Below are 25,327 nucleotides of genomic sequence, written 5' to 3' on the forward strand. Positions count from 1 at the left end.
TCCCCTGCACCCCGCAGCCATTCAAACACCGATGCAAATACGCAAATGCATCACTTTAAAGAGCGATTCATACTGTCATAAACTGACAACCAAGAGGAACATTCTTTCTTGACACTTCACAAGAGAATACAAGTTCTAGTTTACTGAGCTCAGTTTACAGATATTTTTGCAAGCATAAGATGTGCTGCCAGTAACGGATGCTGTGACTGAAATCTTTAACTTGCATTTATTATCAAAGTCATACTGTTTACATCTGTAATGTCAACAAGATGCCACAACTACAAAAAAAGATTGTGCACATTGCAGTTTCAATGCAAAAAACAGTAAAATGGAAATCCATTTGTTAAAAAAGTAATTAAAATTACTCCAGAAAGCAACTGAATTGTTTTAACACCTTTACATCCAGTCAAATTAAAATGGTTAACAAGAAAAAATACAAATTCAAAAATCTGGTATCAGTGTTAAAAAGGCAACTACTTAAGCATTTCTATCAATTCGCACATCAATCTCCCTCCCACGAAGCTGTATCCCATTCATCATACGGCAGGCTCGCTCAGCTACTTCTGGGGACTCAAATCTAACCACACCACATCCTTTAGACTTCCCGTTCTCCATCTTGATATCAGCATACAGCACATGACCTTAAAAAGAAAAGAAAGGGTCTTGTTTAACCTACCAGGTACCACATAACTCTGTATCAAATCACAGTTCTCTACCTTAAGCCACAGAAAGCATACCTTTAGAAGCTACCGTTACTGTGAAACTTAGAGCTGCAGGACAACTTTACTGAGTCACTGTTTTAAGGAAGTGTTCTCAGTTTAACAGAGGAATTAATTCAAACTGGTTCTCTCAACCCCCACTCAAGCAGCAGCATCAGAATGAGATGAGCAGAGCAAAGCACAAGCCTACAAACCCTGTCCAACTTGTCAAGGCACGCTTCACATCATGACTGCTGAGGCTGGGGCTTGGTTTTGCTATCAGACAAGCAGCACAAGATACTGGGGAGTAAGGTCTGGGTACAGCAACCGCTGCCATGAAAAAAAATCCCCAAAGCTGAAGAGAACACCTCAACAGTCAGTACCTGAATTAAGAATTTTTTTAATTCTTTAAGGACAGTTTTTCCAGACAACTATGTTCATTTAGATGTAAAGAATCTATGCAGGTACTTTTCAGCAGTTCACAGAACTTCCATTTCTCTATTCCCATCTCTTTCTGCTACTACAAAGAGGCTATCCCTATGATAAACCCAGCCCCTGAGATGGAGAAGGGCACAAATGCAGTGTTAACTGGGCTATCAACTGGCCAGGCATTTATTTCAACACTGCAGAACTCTTTCTGATATAGCAGGGATAGTGAACATCCCCACAACACCTGTCAACATTAAGATCCAGTATTTCGGTAAGTCTGAGTGAAATTTTAGTTAAGATAGTAGTGTCAGGGACATGGAGAGCCAGGAGTTACTGTTTAATGCTTATTCAAGTCTCAGAGTAATTACCAGGGATAAAGTAACTTACCACATTCATTAAATTTATCTTTCAGCATTTTCCATGTAAAATCAAAAGGCAGCTGTGAAAAGAGAAGAACAGACCATTACTGAGGATCTGCTGAACAACTTGCAAGCACTGCCAACTCTTCAAAACACGTTTTCCATCCTGGGACAGCCATTGCTCAACATCTTCATTTACAGATGCAGAGAGCTCTTCTGTTAAAGACATGGCTTCAACTCACAAAAGCCCACGTAACTCCAGCTTTGGCAGCATCCAATATTAGATATTCTGACTGAAGTCAACCCAGCATAGATGAGATCAACAAGTCAGTACCAATGAATTTCACGATCTGTGAAGAGGAAGTAGGAAGAAGGCTACTCACATTTCTCACAAATATCTGACAGGCTTTTCTGGCGACCCCAGCTGCAGGTCCTCCAGTTCCTCCAAGGGAGCCTGCAAAATTGCCTGCAAAGTTTCCACGTTCCATGTCCATTGTTCTTTCAAAATTGCTTCCCATTGCAAGTCCCATTCGATCTATGCCTGCTCCCATGCCCTGTCCCATAGCAGGACCCATTCTTTCCATATTAGTGGCTCCAATGCGCTCCAAGCCCATTCTCTCCATGCTAGCAGCACCCATGCGATCTATTCCTATTCTTTCCATAGGAGTGGCACCTATGCGATCCAAACCAGCTGGCATTCTCTCTATCACCTGACCCATTCCAGTTCCCATTCCAGCAGGGACCATACGCTCCATACCTATACCCATTCTATCCATGCCAGAACCCATACGTTCTACGCCTGATCCCATTCTGTCCATAGTGGTGCCAACGCGGTCAATGGCAGCACCCATTCTCTCGATACCAAAGCCTATGCCAGAACCCATTCTTTCGATGCCAGACCCCATTCTCTCAATAGCTGGGCCCATCCTCTCAATGTTAGGAGCAATGTGATCTATGCCCAGAGGGGCCATTCGGTCAATTCCTGAACCCATTCGCTCCACGTTGGAGCTCATACGATCTAAAACAAGACCCATCCTGTCTATTTCTGACCCTACTCTCTCCATCCCATGCCCCATCCCGGAAGGTATTCTTTCTATTCCCGAGCCCATACGATCAATGCCAGGTGCCATCCTCTCAATCCCAGGAATGCTGGCATTTCCACCACCTGCAACACAACACACAGGTTATCAGTAATGATACAGGAACGAAAAAAAAAAACCCTAACACACGCTTGCACTACTGAAACACTTTAAGCTTTATCAGCATTCAGAAAAGTGACTGTACACTGTGTGCTCTGTTGCTGCAGAATATGAAGCAAAGTTTCACTTCGCATGGCAAGAAGAGCACTGTTGTTGATTATGCAGACCATCATGACTACAACACATGATTTAGGGGAGGAGTCATCTCATCAGACCACATACTATACTTGGGATGGAGAGAAGTTTATCCCTTTACTAAGGAGCTTAACTTCTGTACGCACAAAGAAAGCCTTCCAGGAAAAAAAAAAAAAAAAAAAAAAAAAAAAACCAAAACAAAACAAAAACACAAAGCAGAAAATTTTGAAGGCATATGCAAACCTAAGACAAGATCAACTGGCAAAAGTAGTATTTTAAATATAATTTTAGCTGCTAGCTCTCCTGTGCAGTACACTGGGGATTACACAGCAAGAGTAGTAATTTAGTAACTGAAATTACAGTTCAAATACAGATTGCTTGGAAGAGGAATGAAATCACATCACCCTTGCCACGCAACTCAAAGATTGCTTCTGCCAAGCCAGGCAGAGAATTTTACAAGAAAAGCTTGCCCAAACTTAAGAGCTCTCTTATTGCCAGAACTCCCAAGAAAAACAAAGTAAATTCCACACAAGAACCACAGCTGAATGGCCATTATAAAGTCACAAAGCATGCTTGGCCTTTCAACGTGGAATGAAATATAAAGAGGCTGCCTGTGCCATAAAACACAAACAAGAATAAGGTTTCTATATCTGCTACACAAAATGCCTTGTCTGACTCTGCTACAGACTCCTGGAGATTCTGCAGTAAAAGGATCACTCCCCTACAGTTTATGCCATTTTGCCGTTGTACAAAGGCTCTTAGCTTATTTATCAAATCAAGTTTGGCACTGTAGCACTGTAAGAAAAATCATGTTGAGTTTGATTAATATTTGAGGGGAAAAAAGCCTTGAAGAAAGTGCGTACTTAAATGACCTACATATATTTAATGAAGAGAAACAAGATTATGTTAAAATAAGCCTATGCTCAAGATATTAAGATAAGCCTACGCTCAAGAAAACTGAAGCAACCACATTCACAAACAGCACTTGTCCTGATTCAGTATTTTGAGCTTCAGTAGTCCCTTAAATAACAGAATGGGTTTGGGTTACGTGACATTTGTACTTGTGCAAGCAAGTTGTGAAGAAACAACAGCAATCAACATTTAGTCTTGCTTCAGCTGAAAGTCAGCAGCGTTGTGCATTCATTTTTTAGAGTCTCCCAGAAAAGGGCTAATCCCATGCAGGCAGAGCCAACTCTTGGTTATTAAATGTTGTGATTCAGTCATTAAGCAATTAAAATAAATTCTGTAAATTAGGAAGGGGGGGAGGTCTGCCTATTTTGAGATACTTGGGGTCAGCTTTGTTTCAGAAACTCTGCAGTTTTGAGTACTTCATTACTGAAATGGTCCAGTATTTCCAGACAGTCACTGGGCAACGTGCTATGAAGCTAAATGTTATACAGGCAGTGGGAAGGAACAGGACTTTGTTTTCACTGAAAAAAAAAAAAATTTAGTATCTAATTGATCAGTAGCATTTCAAAAATGGACAACTACCAGCAAGGCTGACAGTCTAAAATATTTTTTTCTTACTCTTCCAGAAACCTTTTTTAAGAAGTGTTTTAATGCATAATACTGCTTATCTATTTAAAGATTATCTCCCTCAAAACTATTTTTATTGCATTATGCTACATACATATATATTTAAAAAAAAAAAGCAGTGAGTTTCCATAACTGAATTGCTGCTTTAAGTACTTTCAGTTTTCTGAAGGCTGTATTTGCTTTACAACCTTAATTTTAAGGTAAGGATTTTTTTTTTTAATGACTTTTAAAAAAAGATCACCTTTCCCTGCAAACAAGGTCCAGTTTTATAACGAGTCATCTGAGTTGTATCAGCAGTGTACTGGATTTCACTTTCTTCAAAAATTAATTTAAGTTATATCAAATTAACAGAGCACAGCAACAACACAGCAATCTCGGGAACTGGCTGAATCAAGCTGTACACACACAGAACAGATGCTTAGAGAAGATATTAAAAATGTTCAAGCTCTGAATCTTTCCATGAAGCATGATTAATATCTTTTGCCATCTCAAAGCTGCTACAAACAGAACAGCACCGCACTATACTTGCTGAGTTCAACTAATATTTTGCGCCAAGTTATTTGATAGTCTTCCTTTTCCCACCGGGGTTAAAAAGGAAAGACCAACAGAAGAACACTAATTTTAGCACTGCATGAGTTGCACATTAAGGTGTTTTCTTCAATCATCTGATGTGTAAGTCTATACCAGATTCCTAAAAACATCTGGGAGGAAGGGAAAGAAATTAAGGTTTCGCCATGTTTTTCCTCCCTACTGTCCAGGCCGCAGACTACATTTTGGTGACAGGATTAGGTCCTGCATCATTCAGAACGTTCCTCTTTGCCACGCACATATATGGAAGTTTAGCATGAAGCTTCAAGACACAAGGCAGTGTATTAAGACTGTCTGAAGGTTTCCTGTCGCATCTGAAATTCCATTACACAGCCTCACAGATCACGACTAGTGTATATGTCTGCCTTCTGTACAGCTCTTAGGAATTTGATCAAAACCAAACTATTACAGCAAATACATATAAAATACAGTCTGTTTTTATTATAACAAAACATGCATGATTTTTAGGTACAGTTCGGGTATGAAAAGTAGGTAGTAAAAGTACTTAACTTAGTGTACTTACCTATTCCTCTCTCCAAGGTCTCTCCAAAACTACGAGACATTCCCATTTCATTTCTTCCAAATTCTCTTTCAAATCCTCCACCCATGGCACGATCCATCTCTGAAAAGAGTAAGCGTCATGTGTGTTCTTCAGTGTCTAAACGACTCCTGAGAGAACATTTTAATATGGCCATAATTTTTAAAAGATTAACAGAAAGGCAAGTGTTTTTTATTACGTTCTCCTGATCATTCTATCATGTCTCCTTGAGTCCAAAAAACCAACAAAAAGCAGGACTCATCCCCATATGGACAAACACATTTGAGGTTGCCACTTTGCTCTGGAGAAGCCTTTCTGGTGTATACACATAGAGCAGTTTCTCTCTTTCTAAACTGGTCCTTCAAGACAACCTCAATGAATCACTTGTTTTCTGTAGCTCAGAGGCCATAAGTGACTTGTGGACATCACGTCAGCTGTAAGGTTCAAGTTTTTCCAACAAAAGCTGAGAAGAGGAAAATGACCAGTCAAGAGAGTCTCTCCAATGTTACGCTTTCAGAGAACACAAATCAGGAGGTGGATAGACCAGAGGGGAAAAAAAAAAAAAAAGATAGATATAATGCCTACCACTCATTCTGCCCATGTTCATTCCAGCTGGGAAGCGACCAATGTTTTCCATGCCACCAAAAGGACCTTCCATTCCTGAAAGAAAGTATTTTTCAGGGATTCTTTAGCAATGCATTTCAACTTCACACTACACTTCACCCACATAAGCTGTTTTCACAGAACATTTCCAGAGGCTCCAAGACAACTCTGGATCACAGATTCACAAAACAAAATTAGGCCAGAATTTGGTCACGCTGTACTTCCAAAACCAAGGACAGTTTTAACAAGTCACATGACAAAAACATTGGTCAAGTTTTATCTGAGGTATTAATCCTTCCCCATACACCTACAGCAGTTTTATTAATACTCAAAAAGGAACAAGGTATTACTAAATTGGTGATTATTTCAAAGAAAACAAACACCTGCTAGACATATACAGCTAAGTTTACATGACTTTCAGAAAGCCCAAGCTATATACGTGTCAAAAAGAAAAAAAAAAAAAAAACCAAACCACACAGCTTACCTCCCATTTTATTCATTCCAAAGCCCATGCCTTCCATTCCCATTCCTCAAAATAAAAGAGAAAGCTTTATATAGCAGATGTAATTCTACAAAAGTTCAGCCATTAGACTGGCTGTAGAAAAAAGAGACCATACAACACGTCCACTGTTTGAACTGAAGAGCTTACATGTGATACCTCTGAGTAGATTGCAACATTCCTTCTCAGAAAATAAAGCAGCAAAGGGGAAAAACCCATAGGCATTTATAAATTGAAAGCTGAATGTGTGCTACTTTTTAGGTGGCTCTTTAAAACTTGTGCTATTTAAACATATCCTAAACAAAGATTTACAAGCCCACTAATAAGTGTTAAAAGTGACAGATGGTTTTAAAAGTTTAATGTATTATTTGCAGTGTCTGCTGCTCATGCTCAAGAGTCAGAAAATGAGAGCTGTGTCTTGACCACAGTGAAAAAAAAAATGGAGCAGTTGGTTAAATTCAAGTTTCCAGTATCAAGCTCATTATTTAGCTCAACAAAAACTCATTTGGCTTTAACACTCCTAATACACTTTAACTTTTTGTGTAGGCAAAACAAAGCTATCTACCTTCTACATAGCTTAAAGCTCTCATGAAACAAAAGCATAGGAGTAATCTTCTTACCTCCAGGTCCCATGTTGCCCATTCCCATGCCTTTGTTTAAATGATTTGCATCAATAGGTTGACCTCCAGGTCCTAATCCCATGCCAATACCACCAAGACCATCTGAAGAAAATATTCAGATATCAAAAAAGCCTTCTTTCCATAGTTTGACATAACAGCAAGTTTTATTGTTAAGTAATTGACTTCCATTCTCCAAAAAGCTTGCTGTGTTCCCCCTTCGGGGTGTGCACTTAAAGCATGAAAGCGTATAGTAAATCCAGAATAGATGTGTCTTGAAATACACTAAAAACTATCTCCAATATTTGTTTCTCATAATCCATTTTCCATCTTACTATTGAGAAAACTTGCTTGTTTGGTTGATTTTAAGCTGACTCCTGAAAAATAACTGGCTAGAACACTGCTTATTTTGTGTTCCTCCTCAATCTAAGGAGAATAGAGTGGGCAATTTAGTATAAAGATCTTCTAACCTTTGCACAATATTACCCTTGACTGGCAAGTGGTTTATCTCCACCTTTGCCAAGGTTCTTCCCTTATAGGTAAGAATTTAACCACAAAGTTGAGCCTATCGTTATGATAGCCACCTATAGAATTCAGAGCACACAGCCAGCCTCTTCTCTGAGCAAACAAAGTGTATCATCCCCAGGCATAATTTTGAATCTTCCTGTACCCAAATGAATTAAGGATTCCCCAGTCCAAAGAAAGAAGAAAAAGCCCTCATAATTTCCTTATAGTTAATCAGGAAGAAAAGAGTTTTCTGCTTGCACTGGAATCAAACGACCGCATAATGGCATTCTTTGCCTATGAGAAGAGGACTTCCTCATTTACAGCTCAGCACAATAAACACAGGAAGCATTGAATCTTGTTTTAAAACAACGTAAGATACCCCTTCCCCGCCCCAATAAAGGCCAAGACACAGGCTTCCGTTGGTAGTATTTGTTGAGTTTTTTACAAAGATAATTAAAGTGGAACTCAATGACTTTCTCTTGAAGAAGAGGTATACCATTATAGAAAGTTAAAGCAGCAATAAAGAACGTGAATGATACTGCTGCTGAGTAAGGCTTTGACAGATACACAGAAAACTGAACTAATTTAAGGGATTGATTGATGATCACTAAAATTGTGCAAGTTAGCAGCACACAACAGGCTTGGTTCCCATGCCTAAGAAAACAGCAACTGGCTGAATTAACAGAATTGCGTGAACAGCCCAACTTTATATTTCTGCTGCGTTTAAACAAATTAAGCCTGTGTTCTCCTGCCTCTAGCTCTTCCAACCCAGACTCTTCCTGTTCAATACTTTCAGTATCTTATCACAGCATGGTGGAGGTTGGAAGGGACCTCTGGAGGTCATCTGCTCCAACCCCGCTGGCTCAAGCAGCGTGACGACAAGCTGGTGACCCAGGACCATATCCACACAGCTTCTGAGTATCTCCAAGGATAGAGACTCCACAGGCTCTGGGCAACCTGTTGTTCCAGTACTCGGCTGCCCTCACAGGAATGTTTCCTTATATTCAGATGGAGTTTCCTGTGTTTCAGTTTAGGTTTGCTGCCTCTTGCCCTGTCACTGGGCACCACTGAAAAGAGCCTGGCTCCCTTTTCTTTATACCCTCCCTTCAGATATTTATATACATTGATGAGATCCCCTTTAGAAACTGGAAGATTCTCAGGTCCTCAATTCATTCCATTAAATCCCACTATTAACAGTAGTTTTACAAGGCATCAGGGTCTCTGAATTACAACTGAGAGATTTGGAAGCCTTGAGAACGTGAATGGGATAGTGTTTTAAGACAAGCTTCTAGCTGTGAGCTGAAAGAAGTATCCAAAAAAAAAAAAAAAAAAAGACTGAGCAGCTCTTCTTTACTATTTCCCCCTTTGATATTATTCAGGTCATTTGGATCCCAGCTTTCCAAAATTTGAACCAGAGTCTTACTGGGGCTGGGATTGGGCCCCAGTTGCTGAACAGCAAAAATAAAAAACATAACATGTTCAGTCATGCAGGTGAGACTTACGAGGAAGTTGTTGGGGTCGCTCTGGAGGAAAGAAGTCTCCTTTGGGAAAGGCTCGTTCATCCTAAACACAATTCAATACATTAAAGTTTGCAAAAAAGTAAGAAATTATTTCTTACCCTTTTTATTTTTAAATTAAAACACAGAAACTTAAAATTAAAGCAATCATTACTGTATTTAAGATTATCTTTTCGCAAAATAATCAGAATTAGCCCTCCCTGATGGCATGAGTTGACATCACTAAGAATTAGGCAAATCATGCATTTCCTCCCTGTATTTCAACCCTACCTTGAAACCACACATCATCCAAAATCAGGAGCACAATTACCAGTTCAAAATGCAGCAAGAACTTGAACATACTTACCATTTTTACGTGCATCGGTCTGTCAAACAGCAGCTGCCCATTAAACATCGCTATTGTCTCATTAAGGATCATTGTTCAAGCGCTAGAACCACACAAGGACTTAAAGCTTTAAGTGCTATCTGATGCAGCGTACAAACACCCAGCCAGAAAACTGCATCTCTCCAGGTCGCTTCTTAAGCCATCGTTCACAGATTATCAAAAATCCTTCTGCCTTCTCCAAAACTAAAAAGCTTTGAAATCCAAGTAACTGAATATTGAAAGAATAGCTTTTTAAAATTAAAACAGGAGTTAAAATTACTCTTCTGGTTAAGATTAAGAGATCACTCAAAATGTGACTCCAAACCAGTCAGGTATTTAAATGTTTCATCAGTAACTTTAGCCACTTAAAACAGGAGAAAACATGCAAAAGTTCAACATTTCCAAATCAACAAAATAGCTAAATTTTGAAGTACGCCACGCTAGTGATTTGTATAAGTCTTGCTCCCACAAGGATTAACTTTACTAGGTGCACATGCAAAATGGAATTAACATTAAAATAGAAAGAGAAACTTTAGGAGGGGAAAGGGGGAAATATCTTCCTCCTTTCCATACCATAGCCACAAGCTGAGAGATCATGCACACAGTAGTATCTGCACTTTGTTGTTGTTCGTTTTTTGTAGATTGCTATGTAGCAAACCATCCCTAGCACACCATAAGGATACAGGGAACAGAGGAACACACTAGTCAAGCCATCTTAAATTGCAAATAGACTTGCTGCATTCCTCCTTTACCTCTGTCACAGGAATTTAAGACAAATCTTTTCTCAGAAATTACATTTCAATACTAGCTACACCCTAGAGACAGAAATTTACTATTTGGACTAGAAACACATATATCCACATGGGAAAGAGAATCCACTTTGTCAATGATTCTGAACAAACAACAGTTCTTTCAAGATGGACTTTCTTCTCTTTTTCAGTTTTCCATTCACTGCAAGGGCTTGACTTCCTGTGACATGGCAATATCCTCTCTTGTAATACTACAATTTACACTTTCATCCTGCTTTGTTTACTAAGTTTTTAGCCTACTATTTACCATCTTTACTCTTCAAGGATACATATAGCCTGAACAGCCTCTATAGCTTGCTCAAAAGTGACAGTGCCGATCCCACGACTTTTGCCGTCTTTATCTTCTAGTATGTCTGCCCGAACCACAACACCAGCCATGCTGAATACTTCTTTCAGTTTCTTCCAACCAACCTTGTAATCCAACTGGAAGACAAGTGATATTGGAAGTATGAGAAAGATTTCCATCAAAAACAGCTTTAGTGTTCTTACATTTCCTTTCCCGATATCAGCAATCTTAAGAAACAGAGTCTTCATAAAGATAGGATAAAATTTAAGTAGCATTCACAATGCTACAGAGCTTAATGCAATGTTCTTGGCTTTGTTCAAAAATACAAGTTAACAGACACTGTCATGTATAGAATACATCTTAATTTACAACTTCTCTAGCACAGAGAATCAACAAGACTAGCCACAGAAAAAGTTACTACTCAGTTTTACTGGAACAGAGCTGAAAGTCTGAGGCTTTTCTTCCAATTCATTAGACTTAACTGAGTTAAGACCCAGATACTCTGTTTACAGATTACACAGTACTTACATTTGCAACAAAGACAGTGCTTCCAAGTCTCCCTGCCTGTAAGGCATGAATGATCTCATTGGGTATGTTGGGATTGTTGAGTATACTAGGCGGGATATTGATCATGCCGGGGCCGCCCGGGCCTGGACCAATACCCATTCCACCAACTGCTGCCATGACCTTCTGCATTGCTCTCCTGGCATGCTCACCATCCGGATCCTGTAAAAACAGAAAAAAAACATACTCTGTTCCCTCTGTACTCCACTAAATGCATGGGATTTAGTGGCATGCCTAAAACAGTCAAAAGGACAAGGGGCTTCCCTTTATGCCGGGCTGTCTGCTCCCTAGAGACTCCAGTCAACTACTTCACGTATCATTGCAGTCCACTAATTTGTTTTCTTTTAATCAATATTCCAGCACCCTTCAAGTTAGCAAGTTACTCCTACTCATGCATTTCCCCTGATTCTAAAAGTGTTTATCTATTATTCAATACCAACAAAAAACCTCACAGTTATATCTGTTCCAAAGACTGATAAATCCAGAATGGCATTGGAGAGGTTTTGGAAGACAAATGCCAACTGACTCTCTGCATCTTCAAAACAATGCAACAATTCATTTATTTTGCACTTGGACTTCTTTACAAGGCAAGATACAGTGTTTAAAATTTCAAGAAGATTCATTAGGGCAACACTTCTCCCACCCCACCCCCCACCCCCGCCTGGCTTTCTAACCCAAAAAAACCCTCAAATGTATCCCCCTGTTACGGCATAATCTCACAATTTTAGGACATGCTAGAGAACATGAAGCATAGGATGAAGAATTCAAGGAAGGAAATAAGATTAATTATTGTCACTTCACTTTATAGTGAAAGTGAAGGTAAGTACCTTCACAATACAAGGTAAACTTATGTTACTTAGGTTGGAAATGTCACACTGTATTCAGTGAGTAAAATGCACCAGCACTGCAAGACTGCTGAAGAACGTGACATGTCAAATATAATTAATTAGTCAGAAATACAGATGCTTTAAAAATAAAAGCTATTCGATTTAATTTTAATCTTGATCCAAATTTTAAGACTAAATAATAGCACATTTTGAAAACAGGAGAAAGGATCGCTTTCACATGATTATTTCAGCTACAGAAAATCATAGTAGTCTGAGGTGGAGAACACATTAAAGTGAATACAAGTCACTTCTCAATTTAAATTTCCTATTTCACTGTTAAAATAGGGTATTGCTTAAAACCAGATTAGCTCCGATAGAAAGCCAAGAGTGGCTGTCATACAAACTAAAGCCTTCTGATCAGGCAAAGAGCTTTAGCTATTCTGCTGCAGAATTTTTAGGATGTCACTTGAAGGCCTTCATGCTCCTCAGCAGTGAGACAGCCAACACGGAGAGGTACGTACCAGATAGTTGGCAAAACCTACACTAATGGTCATCCACAATAACTTCATTCATTCCACACAGTCAGACTGGGGCACTTGGCTGAGGTGAACATTGCTGAAGTACCTAATACTTGTAAAATGCTTCTTCATCAATTTCAAGTATCATTTCTGTTCTGTGTCACACAGGCAAGTATATTCAAGTATGACAACAGTTTCGTGAAGAGTTGGGCAAATTACAACCACCTCTTCTCAAGGACTGAAACGAAAGGGCAACCTGACTTCCAGTACTAATGGTATATTATTAACAGGAAAACCGACCCAGATGCGGCTCACTCTCAATAGCTTTTTCTTCCAAGGGCCCCTTAGAGAAGTCAGTGCCTGATGACCTTCAGGTGCAACTATGTTTTTCTAACCTTCCATTTCACCTCTTCTTCCCTTTAAAGGGTAGCGAGAAGTCAGTAGTGCCAAAAGACAGCACGTGCCCAGAAGCAAGCTGCTGCCCCCAGAATTCATCACTCTACTTACAAAATCTGCCAGATCCGAGAAGTCCTGCCACTTGCTGTCCCCATCCTTCTTCCCAAGCGCTCCTCAGACTACAGCAAGAAGCAGGTTACCAAGGGAAGACCTTCTGCACACATTCTCTCTCTTACACTCATGCAGACATCTTTCACTCCCCACCGTTAAGTGGGCAGGACACAATAGAACAGGAAGCCTGCTTAGCCAAGAGCATAGCTCCCATACCCTAAGGCCAAGACTCAATGCTAACACTGAAGGAAATCCCTTTTTATTTTTGTTCAATTGAATCTTCAATGCAGCTACAGGTTCCAAACTGCTGGAATAAAACTTTAGACTTGTCAATGGTTAAGAATTAATTCATGGTACGGTTGAGCATGTCATACTGGTTGACAATAGCAAAGCCATTAAAATGGAAATAGATCCTTGAAGTATTTCAGAAAACAGCTTATTCTACAGAATTGTTTGTAGAATATATATTCATTATGATGCAGAATTAAAAGGGAAGGCAGTCAGGAACAAACAATACCTATGCAGGTTTCTTCTTCAAATCACTAAACAAGAAAGTATACCTGCAGTTAAAGCCAAACTCCTGCTTCATCCGAGTTCTGCATTGCTACCATCAGCACCTATTCTTTAAGTCAAGCTTAGTCTTGATAATCATGTTCAAACGCAAGTTCAGCAGTACATGCCGATGGTGAAAAAAAGGTTGATTTTTTAATCCTATTTGATGAGTCCTACCTTTGGTCAATTATTCTTATCTGCAAATGAATTAGCCATAAATCTTGACTAAGAACTACCCCTTCACCTTCAAGGTCAACATACTGAAAGAACAGATGCACGTCTTACTTCTTTCACTTTCAATGGTCTTCCACCAAGACTATGCTTGTTCAAAACCTCTGCAGCCTTTTTCATGCTTTCTTCCATCTTGAATTCAACAACACTGTGGGGATACAAGACATCTAAGAACATTGCTTATTTTTTAAGTGTTTCCTCATTTCTTGCTATAAATTCATAAGTGAACTTACGCGCATCCCTGATGAGATGATTTCACAGGCGAGTAACAGGGAGGAGAGGAGGGAAGAAAGAAGAAATAAAGTAAGTAAAAGCACAAGATACACAAAAAAAAATTTTTTTTTTTTTAAAAAGTCAAATGACATTAGTTAGCCCTAATAGTGAAAATAAATGTAATCTTACCCAATAAAGCCTTCAATACTTGAACTCCATAAGATATAATTTCTTATGCGTTAACAGGATTAAACTGTAGATTCTGACGTTGTAACAAACAGAGCTAAGTCCCGATTCTCCAAGAAAAATAACACACGCTTCATGTGACCTGTTCTTCTCTGTCATACAGCAAAACCCTTGACATACTCTCTCACCCTGAATCCATATCCTTCAGTACAGTTAAGTGTGCTCCTACTATTTTTTTCCTAGACTAAAGGACCTAAGCACCTATGAAGGCAATATACATTTACATTTAGGAATTGACTTCTGTTTACTGGCCCAGGAAGTGTAGTTTACAGAACCTGCTTTTGCACACTGGCCTTACAAATTCAGCAAACCACTACAGTGACGTTTTCCAAAACACAAGTATTACATTAATATTCCGTACCACTATACATACTGCTAGGGTCCATGGGTCATTCAAACAGCCAACGCCAACTGAACACAGTGGAAGACCACCCTAACACTATTTACAAGGCCCCATCCCACCTCCTCCCCACCCCAAAAGAAGCTTTAAGCAGTCCTATGTTATAGCCACTAAGCATACACACTCTCTACCTTCCTGACTTCGTTTCCTTCCACGCCACCATACAGTTACATTTGTCATGTAGAAAATCCACAGAAGAAATCTCTCAAACACTTACCCTTGACTTTCCTTCAGCGTCCATTAAGAGCTCCACGTATGTTACCTCACCAACTACAAATCAGATTCCAGACGACACATATACCAAGGGAGAAAAGCCAAGAAAACAATGGGAATTTAGAACAATCAACAACCGTGTATGGAGCCTCTGCCTTATAAGAAAGCCCAGAAACACTCCATATTCTCTAGACCACAAAACTGGACAATTACAGGTATGCAGTAAAGTCTTAAAAGAGTTAAACATGTTCTTGATTTTCCTCCACTTCAAAAGCCAGCTATTTCCACAATATCAGTTTCCTTGCTCTTTAGTACCCACTCATTACTTGAGGCAATCCAAATCCATGGGAAAGTCTGCAAGAACAAGTTTCCTTCACTTTACATAGTATGCAATCTTGTCTCCATAGTCCAGAACTTGAACAGTTATTTGCTTTTCTCTGGATTTAAAGACAAACTTCTAAAAAGGGAGTCAGACTGAACCAAGAGACCAAGAGATCGCTGACTGCCCACTATTTATTTGAGCAAGTTTTTAGCCTTTTGTTAAGCCACAATAAAATTAAGTCCATTTTTTAGCTTCAATAAGTAGCATTAAACAGTCTGCTATATTTGCTCTCAAGACAAAACCGTCTACAGCAAAAGGCAAAATGCACTGGAAAACTACATCTGCACCTTTCCTCACAAGATTAGGATTGCCTTTTTATGACCACATAACCATATCATGCACCTCCAGAATACAACTACCGAAATGGCTGCTGCCTTTGAAGTGACTGGCATACAGAAGAATAATCAAAGAAAACATTTTTTACTTTTTCTTTCTGGTTTTAGAAGTCCTAGTTTTTAAGTTTAAGACGAGGACTCCAAGTTGCATTATGTGAAAGGCAGAAAGCAGTCTTCGTGGGAAACCACGACCCAATCTGAACACTGACAGCATAACCTTGAGGAAGGAACTGGAGCCTCACATTCAAGAGTCTACCTCTTAGCAAGGGACAGAGAGGGGAAGAGGTGTTCAGCCTGACCTCCCACAGGACCAGTCATTTATAGGACACGCAGTGTCGTTGTGCGAAACGAATACCCTGAACGGTCTTTCTCGAAGCTGGAAGAAAAGCTGGATTTCTTTTTTAATCTCCATTTCTTATTTTAAAAAAAAATAATTTAACAATATCAGCATTCCAGCTAAAGAACAGTTAGCTAGGCAGAATAAACAAACTCTGATCCATTTGCATTTTTATGAGGATAGCATTTGAGACTGGTAGAGGCTAACAAGCAAGTCCCTTTGAAAGGGACAGGGCAGATTGAAGTGTTCGATTACTATCCATAGCTTCGCTATCCAAACAATACCTCTTGAAATAAAGCCTAACAAAATTAATTGCATTCTATAATCTGAACAGTACGAGATCATGTACTATACATGGAATTGTTTCCAGAGTCTGTGTAGTGAAAGGGACTGCACTGTAAGCAGCCCTCCTGGACTAGTCCTTGGTGGTACATAGCGGCCGTGCACCGAGTCCAAATGTTCAGCATTACCAAGACATTCTGAAGCCATCCATCTCAACAGCAGCAGCCAGAGTCCAACCAAACTTTGATCAAGAATGCAAATGTGATTCAACAATTTATGTAGTAAGACAACAAATTCCCAGATTACCTAGACTACAAAACCACTCAGTCTCACAGAGGCCAGAAGTCACAGGTTAGAAGTCTGTGACTTTGCTCCTAATAACACTACGGAGCCCCTGGACTGAGGGCTCTCCTCTCCCAACTGCTAAGCAAATTCAGCTACAATTCTTACTTCAGATCCACACAAACACTTCCAAAGAAGTTTGCCAAGCTTGACCATAACATATTAAGTATGATTTAACATTTACTCTTTTAACAAATCTCTGACCTCTGAACCACAAGATTTCCAGGACACTGTCACAGCAGCAATTGTTTGTCACTTGGGAAAATCTAGCATGTGCCAATTTTGCTCAGTGCTTCACATTCAAGCCTTATAGACACCTATATTAAAAACTAAATATACATCTTGAAGTAGCTGTTTTCCTTCAAAGGACATCTGAACTTCCTGAATAGCCAAATTTAAAAAAAGCAGGCGGAGGGGAATACCACAAATAGCGTAACAGCTCGGTATTCAAGACACCAAGTCCACAGTACAGAACAACTACAATAGAAATGCATTTTTTTCACCTGAAAAACATGTAAAACAATTCAACATGACACTTCCTCCAGGAGACTACTGTCTGAGGCCGGCAAAGGAAACTGTTTTTAAGAATCTATGCTGGGCCATATTTTATTTGGCTTTTTTCTAAACCCCAAACCACAGTACATCAGAACATCAGGCACTGGGGAGAAAGCAGCAATAGCAGCCAAGGGCAGCCTACGACAGCACACAGGCAATTAAGCCATGGAAAAGTACCAACAGCAGATATCCATGTACTAAACCTGCTTCAGAGGGCAAAAGAAATGCACAGTGATCCAGGCAGATTTTCTTTCTGCTAGAGAACAGCTGGCTTATACCAGGAAACATATCCTATATCCACAAGTGAAGAAATTTCATTCAAGCACAAGAGACTGTTACTCAAAGAACTCACGTTTATTACCAGACCAGCCTCCAAAGGGAGATAAAACTTGCAGAAAATACTAGCTTTAAGTCAATGCAGGTATAATTAAGGAATATGTTCCCCATGGTGTCTTTAGGACTGAACTTAGAGCAGACCAATTTATTTTTTTATTTTTTAAAACCTCACACTTGAGGAAGTTCAGAAACTCGGCATTTCCTAAAACAAGAGACTGAAGCAGAAATCATTGTAATAACTAGTAATACAAGCCAAAGGAATCTCCAGTGTTACTTATGTTTACAGTCACTTCCCCCCCTCCCTCTCAATCTTTATATCCACTTCCAAAGCTTATCTGCACAGAAAATTAAGATGTTCAAGCCAAGTTGGTCTGTCAGAAGTCAGATCTTCTCCAATGACTGTTCAGGAAGCTCAGGTAAGTATGTCCATACGGTGACTTGAGGCACGGCTCTGATGGATTCACCTAGCCCTAAAGACATATGTGGGAAGTAACTAGGGTAACAAGCTCAGACATTGGTGTCAACTTAGAAGATTCTAAAGTTGGGGAACATGATTTTAATAGTTGGCGACAAACCAAGAAGCTCTGAAAGGCGTGAAGGGTGCAGAGAGGCAAGTCGCAGCAAGAGAAGCACAGAAACTGAAAAAGGGGTAAATGCTTTATAACACAGTAGTTTCTTTGGCCTAGAGGGTCAAAAGTAAATACCAGAGAAGAAAGCCTCTGCAGACATTACCAAAACTATACGGATGTCCCATCATTTTCTGAAGTAGAGCACTGCAAGCAACATGACTGATTCAAGACGGCCCTGCCATCAAAAGCCTAATACTTTCAACATGAGGTAACTCAAAATTAGTCACAGCTCCTCCTTCATTTACAGTGTTTAAAGGTCATGACAAGCAACCTCTAAAAAGTTACATGGGGGACTTGGGCTGGGGAGAGAGAAGAGAAACACACTTTATATACGTACAAAGCTTTAGTTAAAAGGGGAGAAGAAAAACATTCCTCCTAAAGTAGAGACAGAGAAGAGTTCACAAGCTCTTCTTTCACAGTAGGGGAAGGGAAATCTCACTTTTGCATGAGAGAACCCAGAAAAAACTACGGGTAATTTCGGCGCTCTAACAGCCCAGGCAGGAAAGATGAGGTTAAAAAGCTCATATCCACTGATGAAGGTCAGTGCCTCCTTGAAAAGACAGTTAAGGCCAATGAAAATAGAGTAACTCGTTAGCACATCTACTGAAAGTAAGGGGGAACAAGTCAGATGTGGAACAGCACTTCCACGTTGCTATGCATCCTTTTCTCTTTGTCCACCTAAAACTTCAGTCTGCCAGCAGACCGCGGCAGAATCTTGGGCACCAAAACCCAGGGGACTCTCCAGTTACAGGTTAGTATCAAAGTAACAAAAGTGCTCACCAGTACACTAACATCTAGGATTAAGTATAATTGCAAGAGGGCATGAGTTACATCTGTAGGCGGCCACAAAGGTTCCAAAAACATTTCTGAAGATGCAGCAAGAAGGAAGGCAGCACATGAAGTTTAGCAGCTGCTCTTCTTCACAGAGAGTTTAAGCTGGGAAAGCTTTGGTGCTTCTGTTTCTCACACCTATTCACACACCCAGGTTTTGATACGAAGAGGTAAGGACACCTGCTCCGTACTACAGCTCTGCCTTATGTAAACGTGGGTACAGCCATGCTAATACGGTCTCTGGGGTGTCCTGGAATCTTCGAATGTGAAATGAGCGTGGCCTTGAGTGCAACTGCTCCCAACTTTGCAACAGAGCAGAAGACAATTACTGTCTCCTTTTACAGCTAATCTTTCTCCTTGTGTTGTACGCCATCTTGCAACTCCAGCCAGGAGAAAGGTTTAAAATGCAGAATTCTGTATCTCCTAAAGGGATCAATAAATATCTCAAATTCGAGTTCTTTTTTATCATATGGCATCACCTCACATATGCCAGCTGCCATGAAGCATTACCATTTTTCTCCCTAAGACAGAGCCATTTGTTGGGGGACAGATTAAGACAGCTATTTAGCATTCAATCATGTTTACGTTTAGACTCCACTTGCATGCTGAAGAACTGCTGCCTCATTCTTCTCCTGAAGCCGTTCACCAATTGCCAGTTATCAATGCTGATTACATCAGTTTAGTAGAACCTTGTGTTTGTCAGCCAATACAAGGGAGTTTCAAACAAGAACATTTTTTCATTTCATTAATAACTATGTCATACTGCATACCTGTAATTGAGTTTCACCAACAAATACACTGAAATGACTGAACCAAGGCATTACTCTTGAGAGAGATGTCACCTTTAGAAGACTGTACGCATCTGAAGAAACCAGGTTGCAGAAATATGAGCAGACCTCAAAGCTCATGTCTCCTAAACCATACTTACTGACGCAAAACAGCCGATTGAGGTGAACTCCTCCTACGTTCAGCAACCTGCTATGCCATTGCTGCTAACAGCTTAAGTCTTCACAACTGCCAAGCGGTGGAGCAGTCATGAAACGCCTATGTTTACCCTTTGTGTACAGATCTGTTTCACATGCTCCCAAAACCTTGAACATTTGGCCTGTAATTCTTACACTTACAAACCAAGAATTCTACCGTTTAGATTTTTCCACGATCACATTCCTGGTTCTTGGAACTACTATGCCTTTTATCAAGAAGTACCGATTGAGCAAGTTCAAGCACAGCACAAGAGCACCAATTTGGTAGAAGTCAGTGACTAATTAGAATGAATCGCAACTACGCAGCAAATCTAAACTGTTGTATTTTAACAAGCAGTCCCAAAAACCAAGAACAATGCTTCTCAATGTTTAGCATAACAAGCCCTGCAGACAGAATGGAGAGGTTTCAATGTTCCCCTAGGAGTATCTGCTGGAATGAGTAGCTGAACAGCAAGGCAGGAAACAATCTCACACCGGACTTTTCCATCCACGTGAACTGGAGAGAAACCACAAGACACTTGGAACGGAATTCAACACAGTACTTAAAATTAGACATCTACACATACAGGTACTCCTATTAACCAATGTATCTTGTGCAGCAAAGCTAAAGTATAGTTTGAGGCAAGGGACCATTCATAATTAGGGCCTGTTAAAGCAGTCTTTAAGACTATAATTCTTCGTATTATAGAAAACCATTGCTGAATCTCAAGCATCAACGTTTCACAGCCTCTAATTATGGAAGTTTCCCAGTGCTTATACTCCTGAAGTTCGTTACGCAGACTCAATTCCATTTTGCCTCCATAAGACAAACATTTTAAAACCCTTTGGAAATTTGTTTTCCCATTCATTAGGCCACACCTTGTGAACACATTAACTATCGTTCCTTACCTAGTTCAAGCACAAGTTAACACTGATCACTATTTTGCGAGACATTTATGACTGATGCTATGTATTTTAGAAGTGACCCACAAGAGGAGTGGTTGTATTAGTTATTCTTAACTTGTTTTGAGACATTTTAATGACGGAGAAGCCAAGTATTTTCTTGCCACTCCGCTGCATTTCCAAGGTGACTTGAAAACTAGTAAGGCGGGCATCAGCTTAAAGAAGTAACACTACATTTAGACTTGTCACCACCTGAGAGTAGTCAGCTCAGTTTCTTCATCTTCTTCAAGATGAAGATGCAAAGGTCAACAAACTAAGGCAGCTCCCATTCACATGGGACAGTTAAATAGAAGTGGGGAAAGGGGAAACACCATGAACAGGATTTCCAAAGCCCTGACTGCGTTGCAGCACATGCCAAAGCACAAACCTGATTTTTCTTTTTTGCAGGTCACCCTTAAATACATTTTACTGCTATCAAATGGCAGTATGGATCTTTAACTAAGCACAAATCACTACAAAGTTTGGGGACACAGCTATATAAACACACACCAGATCAGCAGCAAGTAACTACCTTTATTACTCAAAAGACATTAAAATGCTTCAGAAAGTTTTGTTGCATGTCAAGGCTAACATCTGATAAAAGCCTCATCTCCCCCACCCCAAGAAAAATACTCTTAACTCTCCGATGAAGCACTATTAGCTGTAGGCCAACATGCCTATAAAGGAACTATCCGTCTGGAAGGCTGCCAGGGAGCAGATGTTGTGCAACACCCAAAAAAGCTTCAGGAAGACCTTTTACAAAGCTCATGTCGCTAAGTCCACCCAGAACTTCAACTCTTAAGTTTACAAACAAAGTCAGCCACAAGTAAGATGACAGACATCACTTGGCCACCTGAGTTGTACATTACCTTTCTCTTTGACCAGGTCTTTCAGAGACTGCCACTTCACATCAAATGGAATATTTGTAATAAAAGCTCGGTATCTTTTAGCAGGATTAGCATATGGCTCAAAGCGATTTCCTCCTCTTTTGACACTTTTCTCTTTTCTTTTTTCATTTTGGCTTGGTCGTTCACCTTCACTGCAAGCAAAGAAAGATAATCACAGACATTAACTACTCTGGCATTTGATCAATGTCATACCACCTCTTGGAACATAACTTGTTACATTCTTAAAACTAAATCAAAACTCACAAAGTTTCATCCATTCACATTATTTGCAAAACCGTACACCTTTTGGCCAAAGCTGGTACGCACAGTACCAGTGCTACATAGCGTATTGTGACAAAGGTTTCCTAATAGCAGACAACTTATGTCATGAAGACCCACTATTTTCTCCCACATTTATCCAATGTATCTAGTTTTCGATTTCATAAGCTGAATCTCTTTAAAGCCGACCAAGCCTCACTCCATCTCCTCGTGATGCTCCAGACCAGACATCAACCCTATTTTCTCCTCAGCACACTTACTGCTTAAGCACCTTTGAGTCAAATAATACATTGACCCACCATATATGTAGTCTTACACTAGAAGAATCTTAACAAAATAATCTTGTATCTAACTAAACACTCAGGCCAGTGACTCTTATCTAACAACCCTTTTTTCTTCTCCAATTAATACAGTTTTTGGGCAACTCAAATTCAAAGCCTTTGTGAATTCCAACAAACGTATTGAATAGTTCTTTTAACTATTTCAGAATACCAGCTCTAACAGGTCAAAAATTTAAAAATTAGAAACAAAGACTATTTTTTCAAGCAACCTAGATGACCACCGGGTCTTAAGAGGACACAGATGCCACTGAATAACAGTATTTAAAAAAAACAGGAGAATTAAATACCTCAGCCTGACATGACTCCCTTAACCAATCCAATTAATCCCCTTGTTCACTTTGTGCTGGTTGAGAAGATACAGAAATACATCTTTAGAAAGAATTCAGGAGAACACGTTAGTCACAAAAGCTGGTGAAGTTTCTAAAACTTATCTGTACATACACCAAGCTTTAGCTCAACTCAAGACCTATGTAGCCCTGCAAAGTCCAAGCTATGTCAGAAATTCTGGCTCCGATGTAAACACACTTCTGCATCAACACTGTCCATTCTTTTAGAACTATTTCAATCACTGAACAGATACAACAGCCTGCAGGGGGAAAAAAAAGAAAAAAAAGAAACTAAACATGTACGTAGATGTCGATGAAGTTTTATATGTGAGTGGGCTCCCCATTTTTATTACATGGCAGCCTACAATTTTTCAGCCACAAGGATATGGTATAAGCAAACACACAAAAATATTGTACTTTATGGACACAGTCATAACCGCGAACAGAACTTGGCTCCAAAGTATGGCCACTATGTATCACTTCATGTCAAAAGAGACATAGGTTCTGCATGTAAGTAATATGCTGGAAAAGAGGTCTATTAAAAAAGTGTTCTTTAGCTATGTACAATACTTACTTCACCAAAAAGTGAAATTTTTAGACTTTCCCCCCACTGAACTTTTTTAAAGCTTCTTGAGTAATGAAGTAATTAAAAATCCAAAAATAGATTCAAAATAGGACAATCCTTCTAGCACCTTAACTTCTGTTTGGCTGAAGACAGAACACAAAATGTAGTGCTTGTGTTAAAAGCTACACCCAGTTTTTTATGGTTATTCCTCAAACTGGAACTATTTACATTCCCTCTGGGTTGAAATGCTGTATAACATGCTTCAAAGTAATGTGCTATGATGCAGACTTTTTTTTTTTTTTTTTTTGTAATCCTGCATTTAAGGCTCCCAAGTCAGCTTAAAAACACCCCAAGCTTTGATATACCTGTAAAGAATTCAGACAAGCCACCGTACCCGCCGTTAAAGACAAGCATTAGCCTAGAACACATTCCTTATCATATTTAGCCTAACAAAATCCAGCCAGGCCAAAAGAAATGTCAAGGAAACAATTTCAGCTGCAAAGTTGGTTTTTTTCTTCTGCAGGATTTCAGACACCATCTCCATGGGTTTCACACACCGCAAGGACAAGAACAGGCAGGCACAGGTCCACAGAGATCATTTAAAAGATGTGGTTATCAAGTATGAAAACAACAGAGCATTTAGGGCTTCTTTTAAGGGAGTTCTAGACAGCAGGAAGGAATGAGCCCCACATCACCTCCAAAATACTCACAGGTAGGTACGGTGTATCCCTAAACTGGAAGGGCAGGCGAGACAAAATTCCCACAGTAGCTTTGGCCATCCTAATAAGCAACCACTCGGCATAACTGTGATCCCTTTACACCAAGGCTAATGCAAAATCTACAGAAAATCATGCACTTAAGTAGTTACTTTCAGAAGATATTTCATCTGCTCTGATTTTTTTTTTTCCCTTGGGTTACAGAACTGAAATGCTTCATCAAGACTAGAGAAAAAGCCTCCTGTTTGCGATGTGTATAGAAGGAGGAACTGAAAGGGAAGCTCTTATTTCCTCCAAAGAAACAAACTATCATGCACATTCCTCTGCAAGATTTTTTTAAACATGTCAGCTAGACCCAACAAGCATTCAGAAATCACTAAGAATCAAGATCTAGTATAGGCATATCCCCCTTTTCCCCACCCAAAGACACTGAAAACATGTTCTCATCAACGTTGGCATTATCACTGTAAATGTCTTAACTTTGCCACCTGGAGCTTGATATTACAAATAGAATTGCACCTAGATAAAAAGATAAGCTCTCTCAAATATAAGGGGGAGGGGGGAGCAAATAAGAATAAAGTAAACTACTTATACTTCCAGGAGTAAATTGTCTCCTCACATAAGACACACTATTGATTACATATTACCTAGAGCTGCAGGCTCTGCTACAGTCATCAGGAGCGAGCTTTGAGGTATAAACAGAATCCAAGACATGAACATCCTCCACATACCAATTACCCAACATAAGGAGGAGAGAAGATTATGGTAAGAGCCTTCCTTAGCCCTGGCTAACATATTACATATCACTGGATCATCTGCCATGGTGGCACTGAGATCCACCCTCCAGGATCAGGATTGCCTCTGCTCCTGAACAGGCATGCCTGTTTCTGCCTGGCAGGACAAAGACAGAACAAGTTGCCTATGTCAACATTTTTTCGGTTGCCGTAAGCAGTTTAACTATTTTGCATTGGGGGAAAAAAAAATAGATACGGACATTTTTCCAAAAAAGTGACACTTGGAAAGCTGACTACCTTCCTGGCCACGTGAAACACAATCCACAAACTCAGGCAGCAGTGGCAGATGAGAACGGTTTTTCAAATTGAGACACAACACCATCTCCTCACCATACCCATCTTATCTTCAATTAACTACAGATCATCAAGCTGGCCTCTGTTATTCAGATCTGTCAGCTCTGGGTCAGAATACAGACACGCAACATGCCTGGGCGTAACAGCCTGCAGCAACCGGCAGCCTGACTGACACACAACTATGTAACACACCTCAGGAACAGCAGATAAACAATCCGACCTCAAGTCTGAAACATT

General features: G+C 39.8%; 1 protein-coding gene across 2 annotated transcripts; it reads right to left on the reverse strand.

Annotated features, from left to right (window-relative positions):
* Window positions 1–207: 207 nt before the first annotated feature.
* On the reverse strand, window positions 208–21,923 carry HNRNPM (heterogeneous nuclear ribonucleoprotein M). 2 transcript variants are annotated; one of them, XM_009701413.1, is made up of 15 exons: window positions 21,758–21,921; window positions 14,960–15,012; window positions 14,117–14,124; window positions 13,938–14,031; window positions 11,213–11,410; window positions 10,668–10,821; window positions 9,572–9,621; window positions 9,211–9,271; window positions 7,205–7,306; window positions 6,570–6,614; window positions 6,068–6,142; window positions 5,468–5,566; window positions 1,870–2,651; window positions 1,515–1,566; window positions 208–641 (listed from the first exon to the last, which is right to left on the reverse strand). In XM_009701413.1, exons 2-15 carry the CDS (start codon window positions 14,981–14,983, stop codon window positions 478–480), a joined length of 1,908 nt encoding a protein of 635 aa, XP_009699715.1. In that variant the 5' UTR covers window positions 14,984–15,012; window positions 21,758–21,921; the 3' UTR covers window positions 208–477. The 2 variants fall into 2 exon arrangements, with proteins under 2 accessions (XP_009699715.1, XP_009699716.1); XM_009701414.1 differs by lacking the exon at window positions 7,205–7,306 and having other exon boundaries at window positions 21,758–21,923.
* Between the last annotated feature and the right edge of the window lie 3,404 nt (window positions 21,924–25,327).

The sequence above is a fragment of the Cariama cristata genome, unplaced genomic scaffold, assembly GCF_000690535.1.
Source record: "Cariama cristata isolate BGI_N322 unplaced genomic scaffold, ASM69053v1 Scaffold37225, whole genome shotgun sequence".
NCBI classification, from domain to species: Eukaryota; Metazoa; Chordata; class Aves; order Cariamiformes; family Cariamidae; genus Cariama; species Cariama cristata.

Bases quoted from the DNA above. Each gene is read 5' to 3' on its own strand.
- HNRNPM (XM_009701413.1), bottom strand. From the start codon at position 14,983: ATGGACGCTGAAGGAAAGTCAAGG. The intron at 9,622-10,667 runs GTATCCTTGAAG...ATGAGACAATAG, and splicing joins AGAGGCTGTTCAGGCTATAT to CGATGTTTAATGGGCAGCTG. The intron at 6,615-7,204 runs GTAAGAAGATTA...TTTTATTTTGAG, and splicing joins GGGCAACATGGGACCTGGAG to GAATGGGAATGGAAGGCATG.